This window comes from Hyaloscypha bicolor, assembly GCF_002865645.1.
Source record: "Hyaloscypha bicolor E unplaced genomic scaffold K444scaffold_15, whole genome shotgun sequence".
NCBI classification, from domain to species: Eukaryota; Fungi; Ascomycota; class Leotiomycetes; order Helotiales; family Hyaloscyphaceae; genus Hyaloscypha; species Hyaloscypha bicolor.
In genome coordinates this window covers 1,433,956-1,459,217 of record NW_020194517.1, presented here as the reverse complement: position 1 = coordinate 1,459,217, position 25,262 = coordinate 1,433,956, and the positions used below count along the sequence as shown (strand labels likewise).

The following is a 25,262-nucleotide window of genomic DNA, read 5'->3' as shown; positions in this document are numbered from 1 at the left end:
GCAAGATTATTAGGTATAATAATTCTTAAATAGTACTTAAGTAAGCCCGAATTATTTTTCTAGATTTCCTTTTTCTTAGTATTTTTCTTATTAAGTCTTTATTTTATAATATTCTAATATTAAGAATTATTTCTCTAAGCTACCTAGATAATATCTAGAAAAAATTTAGATAAAGAGGCTAGTACTATAGCTCTTTTAGTAACCGCGCATATTTATATATAAAAAATTAGGTATTTATAATTATTTAATTTAAAAACTCGAGAAACTAAGAAATCTTTAGTTTTATTAAGTAATATAATTATAAATACCCCTATTACCTTAGCTATAATAATAAAGCCTTTAAGGCATTTCCCTATACCTTATTTCTTAACTAATTCTATAATTAAGGAACCTATAAAATAATCTATTTACTTATCTTATAGTAAATATTTTTCCTTAGCTACTATAAATATAATAAGTATTAAATAATACTTATTTTAAAGAAGGAACTTTTTAGATATTTATAAGAATCTCTAAATCATAATTATAAAAGCTTTTTTTAGCTTATTCTAAAAAGTTAAAAGCCAAGTTATATTAATAAGACCTTTTTTATAATTAGGTCTTTTACTAGGTCTATTTACTAGGTTTAAGGCGCCTCTATAATAAATAATATTAAAATTATATATTATAAGATATATTATCTAATATACTTAATAACTTTCTAGATACTTTATTTCCATAAAATATTAGAGGTTATTATAGTCTATAATAACCTTAATTATAAACCTGAATTCTTTAAGGTAATAATACTAATACTTAAAGGCTTTAATAATTACAAGTAGTTTTTTATTATAAGTATTATAATTATATTTGGCTTTAGAAAGTTTCCGGGACTAGAATACTACTAGATACTAGTATTTTTTCGGGCTATTACTAGAATTAACTTATTATAAAATAGTATTAGTAATTGCGAATTTTAATATATTAGTTTTAATATAAATCTTCTTAAAAAAATCAAAATAAACTAGGACAGGTATTATAATAAAAGCTTTTTTTAAAATTTTAAAGTTTTTAGTTATTTTATTTATTTATATAAAGAAACCGGATTTCTGGCTCTTTTCTATTTCTTTTAAAAAGTCTATTAAGCCCACGGTTACCTAAAAGTAATAATAAATAAACCTATAATAAAAATTAGTAAATCTAAGAAATACTTAAATATTATAAAATAATTTTAGTTCTAGCTATTTAATAATACTATAAACTCATTTAAAATTCGTATAAATACTTTCTATTCTAATAAGAAAGCCCAGAAATTTGATTTCCTTAATATTAAACTCGTATTTACTAAGTTTATAAAACAGGTTATTTTTATATAGCCTAGTAAGTATCTAGTAAATATAATTATAGTATTTACTTTTATTTCGGGAATAAATAAGAATATTATTTAAATAAATAATTATGAAATAGTTTAGGAGCCCTATAAGCATAATATTAATATATGCTTGAAATATAGCTAGTATATTAGCTAGCCTAAAAGGTATTATAAGATATTTAAAATAACTATAATAAGTCCTAAAAGCCGTTTTTTACTCGTGTTTTTTATGAATTCTTACCTAATAATATATATTCTTAAGATCTAGCTTTATAAAAATCTTGACTTCTCGGAGCTAGTTAAGAATCTTATTAATAAGAGAAAGCGGATACTAATTCTTAATTATAACTTAATTAAGTCTATAATAATTAATATAAAAGCATAGCTCTTTATTTTTCTTAGGAATAAAAAAGATAAGTGCCCTTATAGGGCTTTTACTAGGCCTTATCTAATGTTTATAAAGCATATCTTATAAATATAGACATAATACTTCTAGTTAGGTCTCTAATAAATTATATAAAAGCCCATATGGGACTATATTATCTATATTAATAAAGTATTTAATACTACTAAGATTAGGAAGTTCCGAAGCTTTATTAGGATTAAAAACCTCTAAGAAGTCTTTATATTTATTATCCCGGAAATAAATAAGTACCTCTAAGGCCCCTTTCCGGAAAGTATTAACTTACTATATTAAAAACTTTTATTTAGTATTACTAGAATTATATAATAAAATAAAGACCTAGTAATTATTATAAATATATAAAGCCTATTATCTAGGATAATTACATTTGCCTTTAGTTAAAAATAAGACTTGAGGCACTAGCTTAAGGTACTAGTTAAGCTTCTTACTAAATTCTTTTAGTATTAGGATCTTAATATTATTAGGCCATATAAGTATATATACCTATTATTTCTTAATATAGTTTATATATTATATAAAAGTTACTTCATAAAATTTCATACTAAAGATAAGGCTATAAGAGCTAATATTCTTATATTTATAGAACTAGAGCTTAAAAGAACATGTCTTGCTATAATTATCTATAATAAATACCTTAAGATTATAAGCTTAATAAACCTTAAATCTATTTCTATAAAAAATTATAAACTTTTAGTTATACTTAGCTAAAATAGTAAAGCCCCGGTTTTAAGCCTAATTATTATTAAGGAAGTTATAGTCTAACCCGGTATTACCGAGTTTACTATATATCTCTAAGATACTTATTTTTGGCTATATTAATCTTACTTAAATAATTATATAAAATAATATGCCTTTTTTATTATAATTAAAATTATTAATATTTAAGATTTAGTTTTCCTTTTTCCCTATTTCTTAAGAGAATCTTCTCTAGAGTACTTCTCTATAATAATAGTATTAACCTGCTTCTATAAATGCCTTAATTCTTCTATAGTTTTAGCCTTATTAGGATTCTGCCGAGCCTATTTAGTATACTTAAAATATTTTATATTTCCTAAGAAATGTTTTTTTTATTTATAAGTCTAATAAATTATACCTAAAATAGAACTAGTATTTTATTAAGGCCTTAAAAGAGCTAAAGTATTACTTAAGGATTTCTCACGTGATTTTTAGAACTTATTCTTCCTTTTTTAATAGCCTTATAAATCAGAATTTGCTAAGTTAGAGTTCTTAGGAATAGAATTACCCTTACTAAACTTCCTTACTTTTACTTTCCTTAATTTGGAATAAGTAATATATTCTGTTTTCTGAGCTTTTTTAAGCTACTCGGAAATAGATATTATCTTATTTCCTAAGAAAATAGATATAAGTATCTAATAAGTCTTATAATTAGATAAAGTAGTATTAAGAGTCCGGATTTAGTCTTACTTAGGGCATGAGTCCTAATTAACTTTAAGACTAATTATTTAAGTATATAACTCAGTAATTATCTCGCTATTTTTCTAATAAAGATCTCAAAGCTTCTTAAAAGTATCTTATTAACGGGTTTAAGGTACTTGGAGTATATTAGCTAAATAGGCCTTAAATTACTTCTAATAAACCTCACATAATAATAGGCTTTACTTTATTATAGTTTCTCAAGTATTATAAGATTTATTCCTAAGAATACTTATAATAAAGTTAACTTTAGAAAAGTATCTATTATAAGTCTAAGGTTAGGTCCTAAAGATTACTTTCTAGGAAGACATAAATATTCTCTATTTCTTAAGGAACTTTCTATAATATAAGTCAGGTATTTAAACCTTAAGAAGCTTTTCTTAGTCTAAATATATTTTTAGAATATTATATAATAGCTCCTAATAAATAGTATTAAGATTACTTTTAAAGCTTATTATATTAGGAAAGAAAGTAAGTTCTAACTCTATTTTAGGAAGTTTTCTAGTAAAAATTACTAAGAAAAAAAAAGTAAACTTATAAATAAAGTTTTTATAAGATATAATAAACCGCAAGATATCCCTAAAAATACCCTTATATTACTCTAACTATAGAATATATTAGTTAATTACATTTACTAATTCTTGCTTTTATTAGAGTACTTTAACTTTAGTACGCAAGCCCTATTTTATAGCTTAGGTAATAATAACTCGGGTATTAATCTTAGTGTCTTAATTATTACCGGAATTATTTCCGTTATTATTACTAGCTCTCGGAAGCTCTTAAGAAGCCCTATTAAAAGTATTAAACAAGCCTTTACTATTACTTATATTGGGATTAATCTAGTTAACTTTCTTTATAAGAATAGCTTTAGTAAAGAGTTATATATTTTGCAGATTTCGAGACATAATTACTTATTAAACTACTTCTTTTAAGAATAAAGAAATTAGCTTATAAGATATTTATTAGTAAGTAATAAGATAATAGAATAAATTAGTATATTATAAAACTATAATATTAAATTTAGTATAGAACTAATCTCTATTTTTCCTATAAGGTCTAGGAAAGCCCCCTCTAAATAGGAGGCCCTAATAGTATATATATAATTAGTAATTTATAAGCCTAATATATATAATATAAATAGTAGTTAGTTATAGTATTAAAGGGCCACTAATTTCCCTAATTAATACCCGTAATATCCGAGGTTTATTATATACTCTCAAGTCACGTGTGACCTTATATATATTATAAAACAAATTATTTATTTAATAAATTAGATTATTTCTTTACTAGATTATTTAAGATTAATAAAATAATTAGCTATTTATATTAATTAGATCTTTCTCTATTATATAGGATTTAGCTAATTTTCTATATAAATAGGCTTTATAAGAATTCTACTAACCTATTATCTAGCTAAACTAATAAAAAGCTTAGTTTTACTAAAATTAATAATAAATTTAAATAAGAAATTAAAAAAATCTTTTTTTCTAAAGTACTTTATAATAAGCTTTATTATAAAATTAAATAAAAGAAATAAGATATAAATAATAAATAATATCTTATATTAAATTTTAAGAACTTAGTACTTAAACTAAATAATTTTATAAGTAGAATTTTAGTAAAATAAAACTTCTTATTTAACTAAATAAATAAATTTAATATACTAAAGAAAATAAGTTTAATAAAGATTATCTAGATAATAATAAATCTTAATAATAAGGTCTTTATAACTAGAAAAAAAAAAGAAAAACCTAAATATTTCTCGGGTTTTATCTAAACTTTAGTATATTTCCTTTATTTTACTATATTAGTATTTATTTTCTTTTTTAGAAATCTAGGCAAAATATCTTTCTTTATTATACTAGATTATATTTTATTATCTAAGTAAATTATAAAAAAAAAAAAATCTTAAAGCTAAGCTAAAAATAAATACTTACTTATATTAATTCGAAATATTATTAAAAATTAAGGGAAATTTTCTTAATTACTTTAATTTTTATAACCTTAATTATTTATACTATTACTATTATCTTAATAAAACTATTAATAAAGACGAAATAAATAAGAAATCCCGGTAATATATTATTTATAGCCGGACTAAATAAGGCTATTTACTAGATCCTAAATAATTTAAGTAATAATAGTAATATCTTAAGTTTAGTAGCTATTATTATTATTAATATAATTACTAACTAAACTACTTTTATAAACAAAAATAGTAATTCTCTTACTTAAAAATAGGTTAATATATAAAATATGGCCCGTATTACTTTTAAGAATATATCTGAAATTACTATAGAAAATATCTTAGTAGAAAGTTCTAAGGATAATAAAATAAAGGTTTTAATTACTAGTAATAATAAGCCTAATAGTCTAATAGGCGGAATAGACGGTACTAATAAGGGCTTTCTTATTAATCTTATAGAGCCAAATATTAAGAAAGTCAAAAAAAGTAAGGCTAGCTTATTTAAGAAATATAAGGTATTAGATAATAATAAGAATTCTAATAATAAAAAGACTAAGAATAATAAGAATTCTAATAATAAAAAGACTAAGAATAAAAAGACTTCTAGTAATAAAGAAGATTCTAACTATAATAAAAGTAGCCAAACTAGTATTAAGATACCTATTATAACCAGAAGATATATAATACTAAATACTAGTTATTATATAAAGTACTAGTCTAAAACCAAGAGCTAGAAAATAATTCTAAATACTAAATTAAAGAAATAATACCCTATAGATATTAATAAATTAGTATGTAATACTATTTAGGAAATCGGAAAACCCCTTAGAAGCTCCTATAAGACTAAGATTATATAGCTTAAGGCCCGGGAATTTAATAATAAAGTAGCTTAAGTAGCCGCCCTTAATAAATAAATTTCTATTATAGAAGAATAATTTGAGAACGTATATATTAAGCTCAAGAAGGCCCAGAAATTAATTAAGTAGCTTAGAGACGGCATAATTAAACCAAATATTACTACCCTAGCCAAGAAAAAAGGCAAGCAAGCTACTATATTAAAGCCTATACTAATGGATAAACTTGATTTACTACCTCTATTCAAAGACCGCCCGATAATAATAGTCCCAATATCGGCTATGGCCTATATGGCACTCCCAGACCATATTATTAATATAGGCGCAGGTATAATGCGAGTAATAGATACTAAGGACTGGCCGGAACATACTAGGAACTGGGTTATTCTGGCGGAGTCAAGACCACGCTTTAATTACAAGTAAGCTATAGGGATTAGGCAGAAAGGGGTTAATGGCCATTGTTTTCTCTTTTTTCTTTTCTATATTACGGCTGAATGATTCCCTAAATAAGGGCATTTAGACTTCTCTTTGGGGGTGTGTCAAAGTGTGACGGCTGGCGTAAGGGCATGATCTGCCAAGGACAGGATATCGGAAACAGGCACAAAACGAAGCTAAGCCGGAATTGCTTGGACGGAACAATACTAAAGGTCGAGGCATCCTCCCTACTTTGTTCCACAGCTTAGTATTTTCCAATACATGAGATTCTTTGAACTTTGAGCCTTCGACCATTGCATTGATCCCGCCGTCACACTGGTCGAATTTGACGAACCTCAACTAACCCCTCACAGAACTGCGCGATGAGATAAAGAACGCGGTCGTACACTCCTCAAATGACCTCCACAATCCCCTAAAAACGCTCGTCCTACCCAAGAACCGCTTCTTGCGATCTTCGAGGCCTTGGCGACTTTGTATGAAGTTCTGTGTACGAATTGCAATTGCATATCTGCGAAGGTGCGAAGGAGGGAGAATTCTACAGATATAGCTGCTTTGTAAGCTGCGCTACTAACCCGTATGCCAATCTGTCTCTTCGAGTAATTACCTTTTCGTTTGAAATGCCGTTATGGCTTCCTCGATTCAATTCTGAAGCATGGCTACAAAGTTCCAGTAAAGCAAAAATCCAGAACGCGTTGTGTTTGACAGTATACGACCGTACAAACCTTGGCTGATATTGAGTCCCGTATAAATGAATTAAACTATATCCTTTATATCCTCTTGTCAAATATCAATTTCTGTCCCAGTCCCATACTGCCTCGACCTAGATGCCTTAATTCCCTGTCAATAACTATTTCGTCAAGCCCCAAACCGTCATCTAATGTCTTTGCATAACTTGTCGTCGTGGACAATGTTTTCAAAACAAGTCCACTTCGCCCTGACGCAGCCTCTCTGCGTCTCATCAAAGCTAGAATATCTGCGCAAAGCGACTGCCCGCGACCGTAGTCAAGGTCATCAATGCCATCGATCACACAGAGAAAGATTCCTGGTGACAGAGCGAGAAGGTCTTTGAGGAAGGATATGACCTCCTTCCAATTGCCAAGTGGCGACTCGAGCAAGCTTAAACGTTCAGCGCTGAAGTCGATACTAGCGTCAGCATCTGGTCCAAGCAGAAGAATGAGCTGGCGTATCATCAGGGAGTACACGAGGGACACAACACCAGCTTCTCAGCATTGAATCTGTCTGCCATATTGGCGGTTTTTGCAGGCTCGCAGAAATGAAACATTATCTGGATTTTGACTCCAATACCGCATTAATCAAAGAGCCAGATAATGCGGATAAATATGAAGAGTAATGGTTTGCTGGTGGCCCCCAGACCCACAAAAATATAGATATCCTCGATGAGAGCCATTCGCGAAGTTTTGTTGCAACAGGAACGCAGGCGAAAGAAGAAGGTGGTAGAGTGTTCAACAGATCAACCGAGCTGCCGATTATAATTTCTCCAGCCCTTTCGATACTACGTTCGCTTGAATCTTAGAATTCCTCATACATTGCCAGCTGTTGATGATCTTGATAGTATGGATGAGCTTGGGATGATAGTGAAAACGCCAATAGATCGAGATGAGATCAGAGGACTCGCAACACGACTTATTGCAACCTTCTTCTATTTCGGGCAGGACAACAAAGAGGATATCACTAACAATGGGATCTGCTTACAAGCACTGAAACTTGCCCTAACTTCTAAAACCGTGTTCTAATTTATCAAAAAAAGGGGAATTGCTTTGCCGCCTTCCTAATGGATCTCCAGAAATTTACGAGACGAGAGGTTATTCAAGGAGGGGAGATTCAAGAATGCAGAATTTGTATTCAGGGAGAATCGATGTACATCACAGCCGGTCAATATATCCTCTATGGCTATTCAAGAGATGATCGTTGAGCTCCGATTCCAAATGCCGAATATCAAATTGCGAATTTCGGAACCATTGCCAAAAGTGAGTGCAGTGCTTCGCTCGGAGAGTGGTGAGGAGTATTCAATTAGCGGATTCCCACGGGTGCTTCTAGGGAAGAAAGAAGAAGCGCGTGGTAGGTTATATCTTTTGCAGATAACATAGCCCAACTTCCTAATTAAACATACAGGACACTCTCGAGGGAGCTCTGAAGATGTGGCGACAATACGGGGGCGCGCACTGTGGACTCCCCCCGACTTCTCGCGCTATCCATCGTTTGATTCTGGAATTGAACTCAGCGAGGGGTCTCACCCTGCAGGCTTTCAGTCGCCAACATCTGCTTCTGGAGCTATAAATGAAACGAATCTATTCCCTCAAGAACTTGATGCCCCAGAGACCCGGCAAGGTCCGGCTTTATACGAAGCAATACGACTGCAACGTGAACGCGACAGGATTCGAATAGAGGAGGTGGAGCCTTTGAAAGAAAAGTTGAGGCAGCTAGAAGTAGATCAACTGGAACTGACAAATCTTCTTACGGTATTGATGGGACCAGGGTAGGTAACAGTGCAAACTGCAGTTTGACAACGGTTTGGTGCAGTTTAGTGCAGTTTACATACAAATTTCGCAGTTTGCAAAAGGGTTTTTAAACTGCGGTTTGGATACCCTGCACTAAACTACACTGAGATACGCCGAGGCTAGACTAAACCCCTAAACTGCAGTTTAGACTGGACTGAGGTCAAACTATTACCTACACTGGACGGGACCTTCTGAGTCACCATGGAGGGAGTGGAGGAAGCTCCCCCAACACGCGATAGCTGTCCAAGTAGTGCGGATAGCCAAAGCTTAAATCGGTCAGATACTGTGCGATGGGTGGGCCCTAAAGCAGAATGAGTAATGTTACAGGATCTATTTTCTATTTTATAATGTTTTGTCTCAAAAAATAGACGGAAGTGTGTCAAATGGACGTTTCGTATCCAGCTCTCACGATACCGTTTTCCTCAAGCGCGTTATGGAAATAGCCCTTTGCATATTTAGCTATAGATTTTTGGCTTTCAGCTCTTCAGTGAATTCACCCTCGTCCAACTGACGTGACGTTTTTAGGAGATGTTCTACTCCTACCAAGAGAGCATTTAAGCGAGGAGCGGGGTGCAGCCGCAGGCGAAACTAGCTTTGAAACCCCCCCTTTTTTGGAACGCGAAAACGGCGTCGGGGCAGGATCACGACTTTACTAACTACTGATAACTTTACAATCACGCCTCTAGAAAAGAGGCACTATAGCTTAAATCAATTACAGCCTTTACTAATCTTAGTCTTATAAAGGGCTTATATTTTAACTAGGGATAAAAGCTGTAGGCGAAAAGTGTCATGGTACTCTGAAAACAGTCGCGTTTACTACAATCCGAAGCATGAATGGTACTATCCGAGTGAACAAGCTGCTTCTGAGATTCTGATCTTCCGTCAATATGATTCTAGGGCGGAGCTGAAGCGTAAGTGATGACCACAACCGTAGCTGTTGATGTTTTACAGTCTGACTAGGAGTGTAGCGGTACCTCATTCGGGATTTCAGGTCCCGAATCCAGATCCGAATAGACGACCACGCGAGAGCATTGAGCTTTTGGCATTCATGCTTTACGATTGAATGCATTTGGTGTGATGAGTGGTTTTGGCTAGCACTAGTATGCTTTAAATTTAGCCTAAACATGGACGGATAGTATCTCATCTTAGGATTTTTTGATAATTCGCTTTCCATTAATAGAGGGAGGCAAATATCTCAGTGAGTATTTGGATACTAGTGTTAGCAACCAATCCATTAAGTAGTGCATTGATAAAAAATAAAATAATTTTCTTTTGTTACATTTATTCGTAATTTTGGGCAGTTGTCGGCGCACACACTTGCCATGGCATACCTTCTGATAGCGGGCCAAGGAGGCGATTGGGATCCTTGAGTATGTAGTGGTTGTGGAGGAGGGCCTATTTGAAGAAGACGATCCTGATCGATTGTGTCATCGGATTTTGCTTACGAATGCGTATAGGACTATACAGTCACCACCAACTCATATTAAGCGAAACCCCTTTTCACACAAAAACCCGGGTGGAACACTTTCACAACTAACCATATTCCGCCTATTTTACTCTAAAAATGTCGCAGTGCCATCCTTAATTGGATTATTGCCCTTAAACTTATAAATTACAATAAACCTATGAAAGCGTGGTCGTAAAGTTACGAGGGGGTAAAGCACGACGTTTTGGCCTGGTGCCACTTTTACTCCAAAATTCGCTTAATTCTCACTTGGATCCAAGTCATTGCAATTCACGAATTAATTAGACAAGAGCCTCTTATTTCTACTATACTTGGAATCGTAAAAAAGTTTAATCTTATATAGTTTAATACAAATTATATTTATTAGGGAAGTGCACGCGTTGTGGGCGTTGTGGTATTTCGCCGCAGAATGGGCAAAATAGCTGTTTTGGTAGGGTCCCAGAAAGTGTCTCATATCAGTTCGCTAGTACTACACTTTGGAATTCGGTTCTAGGCAGTTTTTTCTACTAAGGTAATTAAAAATAAGAACAAGTATTTATATATTATTAAAACTTGTATATATAATATGATTTTTAATAAGAGAAATTAATTGCTAGTATAAAAAAGTATAAGAGTTTTTATATTAATTAATAATAGTGGGCAGTATAAGCAATACTGTGGCTCAGCTTCCAGCTCTATTAAGCAGATATCCTTGGAAAGCTAGATTGCAGGAGCCAAAGCCAGAGAAGGTCTCGTAATTATAATGAAAAGAGAGCAACGAAGGCGCCAAATTGCACTTGCAGATTGGATTCACGACTTGTCCTCCCAGAAGCTTCGGCACATTGAAGTATTCTATTGTTGGGTATCATTCGGTACAATCATCTAACGCGATCCGGAACACTACTCACTTGAGCCAGAAGTTCAAGGCTTGATACTAGTGGTCGTAGCTCTAGCAACCCACTTCCTCTTCACCATCCTGACCCACCTCCTGCGTCTCCACTCGCCTCGCCTCCCTCTTCCTTCTGTCTCTGCTTCACTGCCTTCTTCCCAACTCGGCAACACTTTCTTCTTCCCCTTCGTAGGGGTGGGGGTGTTTTCGAGTTCTGGGAAGAAATCCTGATCCATATCATCATACTCGTACCGAATGTCGTAAACCCATCTCTCACCCTCAGTCTCTACCTCCACCCCGGTGATAATCCTTTCCTCAACCCACTCCCGAGACCAAAGATCCAAAGCCCACTTCTTCTCGCTCCATTCCCAACCCGCTGGTGCTTTCACATCCTCGAAAAATCGTGTTCCCTTCGCTCGCTCGCCTTTGATTCTCACTTCTGATAATGGATCGTAAGGGGATGAGGAGAAGAGCCAGGATTCCCATTCTCCTGCCGAGGAAAGCTTCTGTAACTCGAAGATCTCCACTTCTCGTGTCTCTGGGGCGGAGTCGAGGACTATATCTGAAGCGATCCAGGAATCGAGGAGGGTTAAGGCTTGTTTTTCATGGGGCACGACGTGTGTTTTGTGTGTGGTGAGCATTTGACGTTGGATGGTGGGGTGTCCGAGGCTAGTGATTGTCCAGCCGACGAAGAGGAAGATTATTCGCCAGGGTAGGAGGTGGGAGGCGATGAAAAGGATCAAGGCTGAGAGGAAGGTGAAGAGGAAGAGGGTTGAGGAGAGGGGCTCGTTGCTGAAGTTTGTCCGGGGTGTGATGACAGATATGATTTTGTCGTGGATACGGGAGAAGTCTTCCATGCTGTTCTGGAGGTCTCGCATATTGCGGAAGAAGTCGCGAGAGAGCTCTTTGACTGGTTTGACAGTCGGGGCCGGGGCGAGAGGCGGCCCTGTTGCGGAATATTGGAAGGTGGCGGAGGTTTGTGAGGTTATTGTGGGTGGGGCGGCCGGATGTCGTGCTATGAACGAGGGGACGAGGAGAGCAAGGAGGAGCACAACCAGTGGTAGAACGGTCAGGAGATATGGGTCTAGGCAGACAAATGTATATACAGCCAGAAACGAGAGGGTGTGGGAGGTCGTATGCCACGAGAGGAGGCGGATGACCTTCGATTGGAAGACGAATACCACGCCGATTCTTGCATTGAAGCGGCGAAAGTTGGCCGACATTGTAGGGAGAGAGAATGAGGGCCGAGAAATATAATTTTGGGAGGGAGTTTCGGGGCGGGAAGAGGAGAGGTCTTCGACGGGTACTACTTGTTGCAATAACCTGGACATAATTAGCACATGCTTAGAGTAGCGGGGTTGCAAACGAACTTCTCCAGCAGCCGATCCTGCATACTTGATCCAGTCTCGGGAGCCTTTCCTTGTACGTTCCTAAAGCTGTCCTTCAAATTTTTGCCATGCTGCAATAATTTGTCCCTTTTCCTTTCCGGTGTTGCGAGTTCGGCGTCGTCGGACAGGTCATCATTTGTATCAAACGAGATGACCGGGATGGGATCATCGCGGTTGACGAAGGCGTCGACTGTGAATTCATCCATTCTTATGCTGGATCTGAGTCTGCGAGTACGATTCAAGAGGCTTGGAGTCGACCTGTCTGTGTTGGAGCCAGACCAGTCAAAACCGCATTCGTGGCGCTGTCTCTGCACAGCAGACCGTCACCCTCTCCCCTGCGGTAAGCACAAGTCTAACGCTGCGAAGGAATCTGATTGAACGCCTCCGATGTCCCAGATCTGATGGTGAACACAGAGTTGCGTGGGGTGGTGATGAATGTGGAGAAGTGAAGAACCCCGCGAGTTGGGGATGCTTCAGAAGCGGCCGCTCGGCAGCTTTGCAAGCACATGGGCAGATGCAAGCTCCTCCATCTCGGAAATTTAACGTCCACTGGGAAAAACTTCCATCTGCTTAATTTTTGGCTCATCTGCGCGTTTGATTGAACTCTCCAGAAAACGTGGCAAGCGACCCTCTCACAAGATCCTACAAGATGATGACGTGCACTTGCCGCGACTTGGCTGTAGCAACCGGACATTATTCTTGAACGTGCCCTTTTTGGCGCCCCGAGGAACGAGAACCTCAAATTGCAGCGACTAGACTTAATTGAAGAAAGCCCGGACTTGAGCAAGCCGGAAACGGTGAAGCTGCAGGCCAAGCGGCCCCTTTTCTGTTCTTAAGTTCTTAACGCAAAACAGAGATCGGCACTCGGACCGGACTGAGGAGCTGGATAGGGGGCTCTGCGCGGGTCAGGGGTAAAAGCGGTCGGTACAGTACGAAGGTGCAAGTACCGGCAAACAGGGAGGGGGCACTACCACGAGTAATTAATCCTCAAACGGTCAATCAATGGTCGAGTAATATCACCAGTGTTATGTATTTTGAGCTTGATGATTGCCCCGTAAACACGCTGCGACACGCCCGCTTCATCACATTCACGTATGATTGCGTTCATTCATCGATTTGCGGCCGCTTATTCGCTGGCGGCCCCATCTCGCTAGGGACTTTGAGTCCCATTCGGATCCCTGCCGATTTTGGTTTCCGTAGAGACACCACCAAGTCTGTACCTTACCGACGCATCTAATTTCAGGATTCACGAGCGACGGGAGACTGCAGCAGCGTCAAGTCAAGTTATTCTTCGACCATACCTCAACCGTAGTCAGTCTCGCCAGCTCGAACTGCTTCCCCTAACGATCTGGCCCGCGTTGCGTTGCGGCTTCGACCCTTGTGCGGCCTCAAGAGCTCGAGCTCGAGTGGACTCGACTTACCACGTCTCCCCTACCGGCGGCCCTGCAGAACCTCCTTGGAGATGAAATAATCTATTGAACACCTCGGCCCTTGGACGGACTGAGCTTCGAGAGGGAGGATCCTGATCAGACGCCGTCGCTCGACTTCCCGAGCGACCTAGACCCCTTCAATGCTTCGAGAACAAAAACTTCCTTCAGGTCCAAGACCAGAGTACTCACCGTCCAAGGCGTATGGGGATCCTTTCATCCTGACTCCCCCCCGTGCTGACTCGTATGCCAGACAAGAAAACGCCGACCCAGGCGCGAGACTGCGTGCCGGTTCTTTCAGAGAGCCTACTCTGCATGCCTCCTCCCGCAACAATCACTCCCTCTTCTCCTTTGGCGGGTATAAAGGTGCGGACGAGAACTCGACCGGATCCTACGATTTTCTCCCTTCTCCGAGTTTCGATGATCTACAAAGCAGTATAGCAACCGCATCCAATGATTTCATAAACCGTCCGTCAGCTGTGGAGGAACGTGGGATTGGGGGGAAACGCTCTATAGAGGCCATGGATACCACAATGACTGATGCACGAGCGAGTGTAGCGAGTCGTGCGCCAACAGGTCCTCGACCAGCACGGACAGGTTCGATATTGCGGCGGCAGAGCACATCTACAAGGCAAAGCAGTATATCTTCCACAGCCTCTGGGGCAACAGGGACTATGGACCCTCCAACTGCACCCCTTGCAATGCGGACACGGCGTCAGAGTCAATATCCCCCCATATCTGGTAGTGCTACTGCAAATGCTTCGAAGGCTCCAAGGAAATCTATAGGCCCAGGCGTCATCGACTCCGATTATACGCGACCAGCACAGAGGCGACGACCGAGTCTGGCGTCAAGTGTTTCATCGCAGGGATTGTCAGATGCTGGAGGAGTGTCGACGCGTATAAATATAGGTGGCGCACCGACTTATACAGATGGGGCTCGAGGGCTGACAGCCTCACGGGCAGCGAAGACAAAGTCACTTCAGCCCCCCTCCAGACAAGGCCAAGCACATTTGTCAGTGACAGCGGGAACTCCAGACCATAGCAGATCGTCGTCCTTTGCCGGCAAATCTCCTGGACGAAATAATGGACGGGGCACAAATACTCCATCATCTTCTGGGAAGCGGATGTCCGTGATGCCTGGTATGCCTACTTCATCTCACGCAACCGGACTCGGTGCCAGAACCGTGAGCCCAACAGATGCTCGAAGAGCGAAGCGGATGTCAGTCTTACACGGTGTGCCACCAATGCCGAATACTCCTCCTACTCAACCAGATATATCTATGATTCGCAATTCTTCAAGATCCCCTTCAATGTTGCCGAGAAAAATATCTACACCTTCCTCATCACGAACAACTCCAGACCTCAATCGTAAGTCTTACAGCTCTGGGCTTTCGGCTGGGTCAAATAACACATCTCGCACGTCAACAGGGTCTTTACAACCCCGATTACCACCTCCAACTTCGTCATCGAGACTGCCCACACCAAAACCGAGAAGTATACATAGTTCAGCTGGAAACAATGAAGAGGAGGAAGTTCCACCAGTACCTGCAATCCCGAAAGCCTACGAATCGCCCAAGGACTCTCCGGCTGAACCACCCTTCTTCAATAAGCGCAAGTCGAGTATGCCTTTTGACGCCAGTAGTATCAATAGCACTTCGACGAACAGCTTGTCGGGGAGAGGATCGATTCGAGAACCGCAAAAACAGGAACGAGAACCAAAAACCCGAAAATATGGGCATCCCTCAAATTCAGATGCTGAGCAGCAGAATAAGAATACCCCAGTGAAAAAGAAGAATTTGCAGCCTCTACGCCTCCCTCCCCTGAATTTGCTGCCTCTAAGTACTCCCACGACCAACAAGATTGCCGCTCTTCAAGAACCATCGTTCTCAGATGGTCAAGTCACGCCCCCGCCAAGACGTGTAAATGCCAAAACTCCAAGTACACCAATGACGGCCTCGAAAGCTTCCTTCTTCTCCCGAAATCGTCACGATGATAAAGCTGAGCAGAATCTTGCACATGCAAGAAGTAACAGCTCCATCTATCATCTCCGTTCCGAGTCTTCATCTGTGATGGGTGGCAGCGGCTCCGAATCGTCGAAACCAATTCCTATCAACAGTCGGCAAGCAAGACAAGCGGTCTCACCATTCATCTCATCGTCTCTTCCAAAGAACAACGGGGAGCATTCATTTATGCCGAGGCCAAAGACCAGTGACAATATAGCCACAGATGGTGCAACGGAGCCTCATCGGCCTCCACGTCTCACTGGACCACGTGCTCAACATAACGGCAAGCTGTCGAAGACTGACACTCCTCCACAAATATCGAGCCCTGAAGAACCCACCACACCCTCTTCGGCATCATCATTGCGGCGAAAGCTGAGTCTTGGTTGGAAGCGAAGTACATCCAAGAGCAATATTTCGCATGCAGCGAATGAAAGAGGGTCGGAGTATCCTCCTCAGCCTCCGAAACACGATAATATGCCTCCACCCCGTTTACCTGCCTCGGCTACCTTGAATTCACTTAATGGATACACTGTTCCAAGCCCGAGTCCTTCAATTAAATCTACGACATACCTGGATTCCAAGCGACGAAAGAGCTCAGTTTCAAATCAAAATGTGTTTGCTGGTCACGACAGAACGAAGAGCGACAGTTGGGGTGTGAATGGCAGTCCGAAAAAGGAGCAACCCACCGAGAAAGTTGCGATGACACCTCGAACGACATCATCGGTAATGTCAAAAATGTTGAACTCGAAGACCTCGAGTAGCACGATAAGATCGCCTGATCCGTGGACTGTGGATCTTGACAAAGATGACATGTCAGCTGAAGACGAAATGAGGAAGCTTGCTTCGAAACGGAAAGAGACCGAACAGGCTGCGAGACAGCTTGATGCTCTGCGAAAGCGAGCCACACCAAAAGATCGAGTTTCACCTCAATATGCAAGTCAACAAGCGACCAACCTCAACATATTTGAGCGAGGGGAAATTGTCGATTACAAGGATATATACTTCACAGGAAGTCCGAATGCCGCCAAGCACGTTGGTGAACTTTCGGTTGATTCTGCCAACTTTGGTTACGATGATGACCGGGGCGACTATAGCATCGTGCCGGGCGATCACTTGTCATACCGATACGAGATCATTGATGTCCTTGGGAAAGGCAGCTTCGGTCAGGTAGTGAGATGTATAGACCATAAGACTGGTGGCCTAGTCGCTGTGAAGATCATACGAAACAAGAAGAGGTTCCATCAGCAAGCTTTGGTAGAAGTCAACATTCTCCAAAAGCTTCGCGAATGGGTAAGTAAATCCGACTGTGCGAAAGATTGAGGCTTACAATTTCAGGATCCCAAAAACAAGCACAGTATGGTCAGCTTCACGCAGAGCTTCTATTTCCGTGGTCATCTTTGCATCTCCACCGAACTTCTGGACATGAATCTTTACGAGTTCATCAAATCGAACGCCTTCCGTGGTTTCTCTCTCAAGATCGTCCGACGATTTACAAAACAACTTCTAAGCAGCTTGTTATTACTGAAGCAGCACAAAGTCATCCACTGTGATCTGAAGCCTGAGAACGTCCTTCTCGCACATCCAATGCACTCTGAAATCAAGGTCATTGATTTCGGATCCTCTTGCTTCGAGAACGAGAAAGTCTACACTTACATCCAATCCCGCTTCTACCGTTCCCCGGAAGTCATCCTTGGTATGACCTACGGAATGCCAATCGACATGTGGTCACTCGGCTGCATTCTCGCGGAACTTTACACCGGTGTCCCCATCTTCCCGGGCGAAAATGAGCAAGAACAGCTAGCCTGCATAATGGAAGTCTTCGGCCCCCCTGAGAAACACCTAATCGAGAAATCCACCCGCCGAAAACTCTTCTTCGACTCGATGGGCAAACCACGACTCACCGTATCCTCAAAAGGTCGTCGACGAAGGCCGAGTTCCAAGAATCTGCAACAAGCGCTGAAATGCGATGACGAAGCATTCCTTGATTTCTTAACCAGGTGTCTGAGATGGGATCCAGATCGCCGCATGAAACCTGACGAAGCAGTCCGTCACGAGTTCCTTACGGGCCAGAAATCATCGATGCCAATGGCTGCCCCGCGCATGGTTCCTCGAAACGAATCTCCCATCAAGAGACACAACACCATCGCCACACCCTCCGGCAACAACCGGCCACTCCCCGAGCCACCAGCCACGAGCTTCAAAAACGGCACCGCCGTCAGAAACCGAGACGTCAGCGGCGGCAGCGGAGTGAGTCCCAGTAAACCGCCACTCTCGAACGTCAATGCTGGCGGGGCGGGAGTGAGGAGGATTAGTGGTGTGGGCGTTAATGGCGTTTCAGTGGGAGCGGGGAATAAGAGGACGAGTACTGGCGCTGTACTGGGACAGAGTTTACAAAGCGGAGCGAGTGGATTACCGAGAGTCACGACGAGGAGCGTGAGTGCGCGCCAGGAGATGGGGATGGCGAATGCGGGCGCAACGGCTGCGATGAAGGGACGGTCTTGAATGATTGGGTAATCTCACATATGAGCATTAAGATGGATGGGTGGATGGATGGGGGTGGCATTGATAGGGTATTTATGACGCACTGGTTGGTTTGGCGGTTGAGCATGAGCATTGTTTGCGTGGCGTCAGTATCAGCGCAACGTTTTTTCGCACCCTCCTTTTGACTGAGCGGATTTCTTCTTCCTTTTCTTTGGCGGCTCTTTTTTAAGAGATGGGGGTTATTTCAGATGGTCCAGCGATACTGGCTGGTTGGCGTTAGATTCCAATTACGGCAAAATCGAGCCCGGAGAAAGAAACGACCCGATTAAAGACGATAAGTATGGGATGAGGGATGATATGTATATTAATGTTTTTTCTTTTCTCTGGGAGGGACGAGAAAAAGATATTGGGAGAGGGAGGGGAGAAAGTGGAGGGAGTATAGAGTTCTGTTGGGAATACAAGAGAATACAAAGCTAAAGTCCTGTCTTGGCTGCTACTATGCGGCTGGAGAGGAGTTTCTTCATCGGGTTCCTTGCTCCTTCTGTTGTTGTGATATACTGTGACGTTATTCGGACGGCCCGGATGGGATCCAGTGATCTACTTGTTTGTGTGTTTGCTTGCTCGTTTCTGTTCTTTTCAGATTTGCTGTTCTGGAATGGAATACATGGGAAGGAAGCGGGATTCATAAAGGACGGCGGGCGAAAGTGTACCGAGTACCACTCGTTTGAGAGAAAGGCAGGGGAGAAGAGTGAAGTGTTGATTGAGGAAGGTGGTATGCATCTCAGGTGTGGAGAGGAGGGCCTTGGTAAACCAAAGCCCTATTTCTAACAGGAGCACCTCGAGTGAGCAAGCAGGCATTTCCTTTCGCTATTTGACAGCCCTGTACGGTGCGGAGTGAGGGACTGAATCATTTTTGGGATAACTGCAAGAAGCTTAGCTTGGTCCGCATCTCAACCTTGGTTGAGAGCGGAAACTAAAGCGGTCAATCCCAACTAGAAACCCGCACCTTAGTCTACCTTTAAATTCTTTTCGTATTTATTGCTCTCCATTCAAAAGCAAAAAGATCAAAGTATAACAGCTACGTCAACATTGCCTTCAGAGCAAAATTTCTTCCCCCAGTCTCGCACATCTCACCAAGATGGCGCCTACTATCTCTCAAAAAAAGCTCTCTGGGCTCAACACCTATCAAAGGCCATTGCTCATGCGAGTGCGCAATCTCGACCCCTCCATCGTTCTTCGTTTTATCTCTTCTGCAACAAGATCTCATCTTCACTCACGAATAGAAATCATGTTCGAACGCCTCCGCAAGTCCATAAACCAAAAGTGGCCTACTCAGAAGCCAAGCTTCACAGAAGCAAATATCCACCCAGTTCTGAAAAAAAGACGAGCCTTTGTCGTGACAGGCGGTAATGCAGGTTTTGGATTCGAGCTGTGCGAGATCCTCCGCTCAAGTGGAGTAACCATATACATGGCCTCACGAAGTCAAGCAAGTCTTCTCTCCCACCACCTCTTCTACACTTCGACTTTCCCAACAGCAAAAGCAGACCAGGGCAGAAGCCGCAATCAAAGCCATCACCTCCACCTTCTCAACCCCCAAAACAGACGGCAAGCTCAATTTCCTCCATCTAGATCTGAATGACCTGCTCTCCGTCAAAGCGGCAGCCACTTCCTTCGCCTCTCAAGAATCCAAGCTCGAGGTCCTCTGGAACAACACAGGCACTGGTCCCAACGGCTTTAAAGAAGGCTAAAAGATAGTCCAAAGGTTCGAGACAATGATTGGTATGCACCGTATCGCGACTCTCCTCTTCACCGAGCTACTTATCCCACAACGTCAAAAAGCCGCCTCTGAAGGGAAAAATGGCAGGACCAGAGTAGTCTGGAAACTCCTTGGGGATGGCAGAGGAATGGAGCCCGAAGAATGGCATCGAGTTCTCCGCTCTCGATAATGGCACAGGGAGTCTCTGGATCAACTATGGGCAATCGAAATTGGGGAGCTGGCTCTTCGGCCGAGAGTTTGCGAGAAGGTAATGGGAAGATGGAATTGTGAGCGTGTTGCAGAATCCGGGGAATGCGAAGGGTGAGAGTTGTGCGGGAAGTCCAAGGCTGATGACGTTGCTGTTTAATGCGTTTGTGTTGCAGGAGACAGTGTTTGGGGGCATACACGGAGCTTTATGCTGGACTGAGTGAAGAGGTTGGGTTGCAAAAGAATGGGACTTATGTGATTCCCTGGGGACGGGTGTAAGGGGAGGAGGCGATTCCCCCTAAGTATTTGGTGAGTACTTTGAGGATGGAAAAAGAGGGGGATTGGGGTATGAGGAGAAGTTCTGCAGGTGGTTTGAAGAGAAGTGGGGGAGGTTTGTTTAGATGGGAAATGTTATGGAATTATCAGAATTAAAGAGACGTAAGCAGATCGCAGGCTTGCCCAGGAGTTTGTGAGATTCTGCGAGGCAGTTCTTACTGGTATGCCAAGTGGCTTGGTCCTTAGAATCATCAATGCAAGCCCAGAAGCAGGCGATAGAAAGAAATGCCCCAACATGACAAGTTAGACTCAACGCATTCATTTATATAAAGCCAAACAGCAATTGCTCATCGCCCCATACCCAACCCAAAATATTTCACTCAATAGGTGAGACCTGAAAGATTCTCTGTTTACATGGAGATGTGTATGAGGAAAGAAGAACCGAGAGGGTGAAGTGTGACGTGGGGGGTGTGCGTCACGTGCAAGGGCACCTCACACCCCTGTCAGGCTAGTCCAACGCATTGTTTACACAGCAACCGCGACCACGTCAATCCCAGGAAAAAGTCAGAATCGCAACAAAAGCCCTTGCCTTACTTCCCTGATCTCTCCCACGGATGGAAATACATATTTCAGTTCTTCCAATCCAAGAATCATAAGGCTATTCAAGCAATGGAGGCCGACAACCTCCGTACAGCGTCGCTGTACATCAATAACCAGCTTCTGTCGCGAGGACTGCTGCGAAATGGGCAGAGCATTGAGTTTGCGCGACCGGATAAGGGCGAAGGAGGGCTAGAGGCTACGATGGGAAAGATCATGAGCGTGGTCAATGATTTGATTTTACGAAGAGATGTAGGTTTTCATTTTCAATCGTTTGCATACCGGCGTGCTAACCGCCCAGCGCGATGCCACACAACGCGAAACTCTTACAACGACGATTCGCACATTACGCGCCGATTCTCTGCGACAAACTACTGATCTTGAGCGGTTGCAAGGCAAGTACGTTGAGGCGCAACGGAAGTTGGGGCTGGCCGAGGCGACGGAGCGCGCCATGAAGCTCCAGATGAAGAGCGCAGAACAAGCACAAAGGGGGCTGAAAGAGGAAATGGGCCGAATGAAGCTTTTGGTTCAACAAACGCGGAATCAATGTGCGGTGGAAGTCAGAAAGAGGGAACGCGTAGTGGAAGGGCTGAAGAAGCATGTTGGTGATGGGCGAGTCAGAGGTGGTGGGAAAACAGTCGGCGTCAGGGAAATCAATGTCGTTGCCGGTGTTGGAGCTGAACAGCAACAAGGGAGCGCAATGGGTGTAAATGACGAGAGATATGACTTGAGAAGCGAAACAAACGAGTTTTTGACTGAATTGGCGAGGGGGCTCAGCGAGGAGAACGAGAACATGACCGCCCTGGTGAGGCGGACAGTGGACACCCTGAGATCGTTGAGTGGCTGTGAGAAGGAGGGTGAGATCCACCAAGAAGGAGGGATGGTTGTGCCTATCGAGATGGGATATGAAAACTTGACCCAGGAGATGGATGCTGTGATTGAGCATCTGAGGAATCTCCTTACGAACCCGAGCTTCGTGCCGTTAGAGGAAGTGGAAGTCCGCGAAGAAGAAATTATTCGCCTAAGGGAAGGCTGGGAAAGAATGGAGAGCAGATGGCGAGAAGCTGTGCAAATGATGGATGGCTGGAGAAAGCGGATGGCGAGAAGTGGGCAAACGGTCAACCTGGAGGAATTGAAGATGGGATTAATGCTAAGCCCTCTAAAGCCCAAAGAGGAAGAAAATTACAACGCCCACCAACTTTCGACACTCATGGAAGAAGGGGAAGGGGATACACAGGCAGATATTGATGCAATGGAAGATGCAGAACCGATGGAACCAAACTTCGATGATATGGACGAATCCGATCTCTCCAGTCTCTTCGAGGATGAGCCAGTAGAAGAAATGGAAGAGGCGTCTTTGGAGCAGGAAGAACAGAATTGGACTGTGCATTCTGTGTCCACCACATCAATGGGGCCTGCACCTCAATTGTCTCCTCTTCGAGAAACGAGCGGCAATCGGCCCTCAGCGCCGAATCTTCCACGAACTGAGAAGGATGGTTTCACAACAATTGTAGAGGAGAATACATATGATCTTCTCCAGCTGGATGAGCTGTCTTCGGCGAAGCACAAATCCACACCTCGGCCCCAACGCAGAAATGACTCGGCCGGCAAGTTGTCAACGCCCCCAGAAGACGAGATCTCCCTCCTCAAGACATCAGAAGCGAGTCAAGCACAACAATCAAGATCATCGTCCACATCACCACGAAAACCATCTCGGCCGACACTAAAACCTGCTTCAACTCCACGCCTACGAACAGATAATTCGAGTAGGCTTCCTCGGCCCAGAGAAAACGTAATGCCGCAACAGAGTCCATTAACAATGGCCAGTATAGCTGCCAAACTTGCAGCTAGCGAACGAGAGGCCGATGCTGCGAGAGTGAGAGCTAAGATCAAGGCTGCCAGGATGAACAGGACAGCTGCTCCTGCTCAAGCAAGTTCTGATCCAAAACCAATGCCCCCGCCACCTCGGAAAGTAGGAGTGGAAGAGGAACCTGTCAAGAGAGCGGCTACAACTAGCACTGCAGACACCGAGGCAATTAGAGAGGATGGAGACAATGATGGTAGAAGCAGGAAGCGAAAGGCCACAGGGCGGAATCAAGGTGGTCGAGCGAGTCGGAGGAGAAGTACGTTGAGTCCGTGGGAATTAGAGAGCTTGATATTAGGCCAGGTAGGACAGGCTTCGCCTGCGAAAGGAGAGAGTTAGTGTTTCTTGCTCTGGCTACGAGTTCCTGCGGGTTCAGAACCCTAGGCAACACGACCACGGCCTTGAGATCTGATAACAGCTCCCGCGGTTGAGGAAACCCAGGCAGCACAGTATCAGTCGCTGGGAAATTAGAGTACTCCGGTTTGTAGTAAGTGGTTGTACATGGGTTGATGGCGTTTGGGCTGGATTGGGATATTCATTGGATTTTATGAGTTGATGAGAGTAATGAGTTGTATAGATTCTTGTCTAATATGATATCTTATCACATTACCCCTGGGAGGTACGAACCGTTCCCCTTTTACTTTAGGCCAGGTAAAAAAGACCTATACACCATTCACCAGATATAATTGATCACTAAAGAAAATGCAAGAAGACAGACACAAGTTGAACCCAAGGGATGCATGAAAGATTCTCGAGACACACTTTGATCAACAGGATGCATTATTTTTTAAGGAAAGTATGAAGTCAATTCTACTAGCATCATCTATGTACCCCAATCCCCCTCTCCACCAAAGACTGACAGAATCCCAGATTCCGCTCACGCCCAAGCCTACCACCATCCCACCAGCCGAAAGGTAATAAATGAAAAATTATCGCTGTTAAGACTTCCATCTACCACACGAGATTATGTACAACCCACATCCTCCAATCTACAACCCAATTGCCGAACAACGCGAGTAGATTTACTCGTTGTCGCTGGCAAGCGCGCGGGCGAAGCGGCGCTTGCTGAGGTTGTACTCGACCGCGCGCTTCTTGGCGGCAGCGGATTGTGTGAAGGCGACGGAGCCACCGAAGGGGCCGGCAAGGGCAGAGTTCTGGAGCTTGGCAACGCAGACGCCCGAGGCGCCGCCGACGGAGCCGGAGCAGGTCATGCCCGCTGGCATCTGGATGGCGACGGGGAAGTCCATGGTCTGGGCAGCGGAGAGACCGCCGATGCCGATACCCGGGACGTTCTGGGTGACGGTTGCGGTCTTGAAGGCACTCGGGTCGGTTCCACCGGAAGTGGCGTCGACCATGGCGGTCAGGGGTCCGGCACCGTCCTGGTTGACTTGGTGGAAGGTCATCTTGACGGTTCCGTCGTCCGCGGTGGTGGGCATGCCCGAGGTGGCTCCGACACCTGCTGCGGCCTTGACGGCGGTCTCCTTGGTGCCGGAGGGGGTCTTGGTTCCTCCGTTGGCCGCACGCTCACCGAGGGAGCGGCGGAGGACGTTGGCGGCGTGGACCTCGCGGGCCATCTTGGCTTCAGTTGCGTTGCCAGCGGCGCCCATGAAGAGGGCCACCATCTTGGCGGCGTCGACTGGTCCACCACCGTTGGTCCGGCCGAGAGCGGTGGCCTTGCTGGTGCCAATCTCGTTTTGGCGGATGATGGAGGTATCGGCCTCAGAGCCGCATGCTGGGGAAGCGCAATCACGAGGAGTTCCATCCGCAACTGAATGGAGTTAGCATCGGCTAAAGGGTGATGAGGCCGGAGAAGCTTACCGGAGAGACCTGGCATGGTCACACCGTTAGCACCGACAACGGAGTCAATGACACCGTGTGCGAAGACATTAGTGGCAGCGAAAGCCGCAAGGAGGATGACTGATGAGTATTGCATCTTGAAGGTTGTGT

At 42.6% G+C, this 25,262-nt stretch overlaps 5 protein-coding genes across 5 annotated transcripts; 3 read left to right on the top strand and 2 right to left on the bottom strand.

Annotated features, from left to right (window-relative positions):
• Window positions 1-8,371: 8,371 nt before the first annotated feature.
• On the top strand, window positions 8,372-9,939 carry K444DRAFT_624710 (uncharacterized protein; the record flags this gene model as incomplete). The annotated part of the gene is made up of 4 exons (XM_024882438.1): window positions 8,372-8,543; window positions 8,598-8,961; window positions 9,746-9,894; window positions 9,935-9,939. 4 exons carry the CDS (start codon window positions 8,372-8,374, stop codon window positions 9,937-9,939), a joined length of 690 nt encoding a protein of 229 aa, XP_024743108.1.
• Window positions 9,940-11,348: 1,409 nt separating this feature from the next.
• On the bottom strand, window positions 11,349-12,910 carry K444DRAFT_518192 (Pex24p-domain-containing protein; the record flags this gene model as incomplete). Its single annotated transcript, XM_024873844.1, has 2 exons — window positions 11,349-12,639; window positions 12,687-12,910. The coding sequence occupies 2 exons, from the start codon at window positions 12,908-12,910 to the stop codon at window positions 11,349-11,351; spliced, it is 1,515 nt and encodes a 504-aa protein (XP_024743107.1).
• Window positions 12,911-14,274: 1,364 nt separating this feature from the next.
• K444DRAFT_518298 (uncharacterized protein) lies at window positions 14,275-18,636 on the top strand (the record flags this gene model as incomplete). The annotated part of the gene is made up of 3 exons (XM_024873852.1): window positions 14,275-14,333; window positions 14,385-17,424; window positions 17,470-18,636. The coding sequence occupies 3 exons, from the start codon at window positions 14,275-14,277 to the stop codon at window positions 18,634-18,636; spliced, it is 4,266 nt and encodes a 1,421-aa protein (XP_024743106.1).
• Window positions 18,637-21,435: 2,799 nt separating this feature from the next.
• Window positions 21,436-23,926, top strand: K444DRAFT_552844 (uncharacterized protein). Its single transcript, XM_024876597.1, has 2 exons — window positions 21,436-21,703; window positions 21,753-23,926. The coding sequence occupies exons 1-2, from the start codon at window positions 21,524-21,526 to the stop codon at window positions 23,652-23,654; spliced, it is 2,082 nt and encodes a 693-aa protein (XP_024743105.1). The 5' UTR covers window positions 21,436-21,523; the 3' UTR covers window positions 23,655-23,926.
• Window positions 23,927-24,337: 411 nt separating this feature from the next.
• Window positions 24,338-25,248, bottom strand: K444DRAFT_640131 (uncharacterized protein; the record flags this gene model as incomplete). The annotated part of the gene is made up of 2 exons (XM_024884461.1): window positions 24,338-25,083; window positions 25,134-25,248. The coding sequence occupies 2 exons, from the start codon at window positions 25,246-25,248 to the stop codon at window positions 24,338-24,340; spliced, it is 861 nt and encodes a 286-aa protein (XP_024743104.1).
• Between the last annotated feature and the right edge of the window lie 14 nt (window positions 25,249-25,262).

Coding starts and splice junctions, on each gene's coding strand:
- K444DRAFT_552844 (XM_024876597.1), top strand. CDS start 21,524: ATGGAGGCCGACAACCTCCGTACAGCGTCGCTGTACATCAATAACCAG. Junction 21,704..21,752: donor ATTTGATTTTACGAAGAGAT/GTAGGTTTTCAT, acceptor CTAACCGCCCAG/CGCGATGCCACACAACGCGA.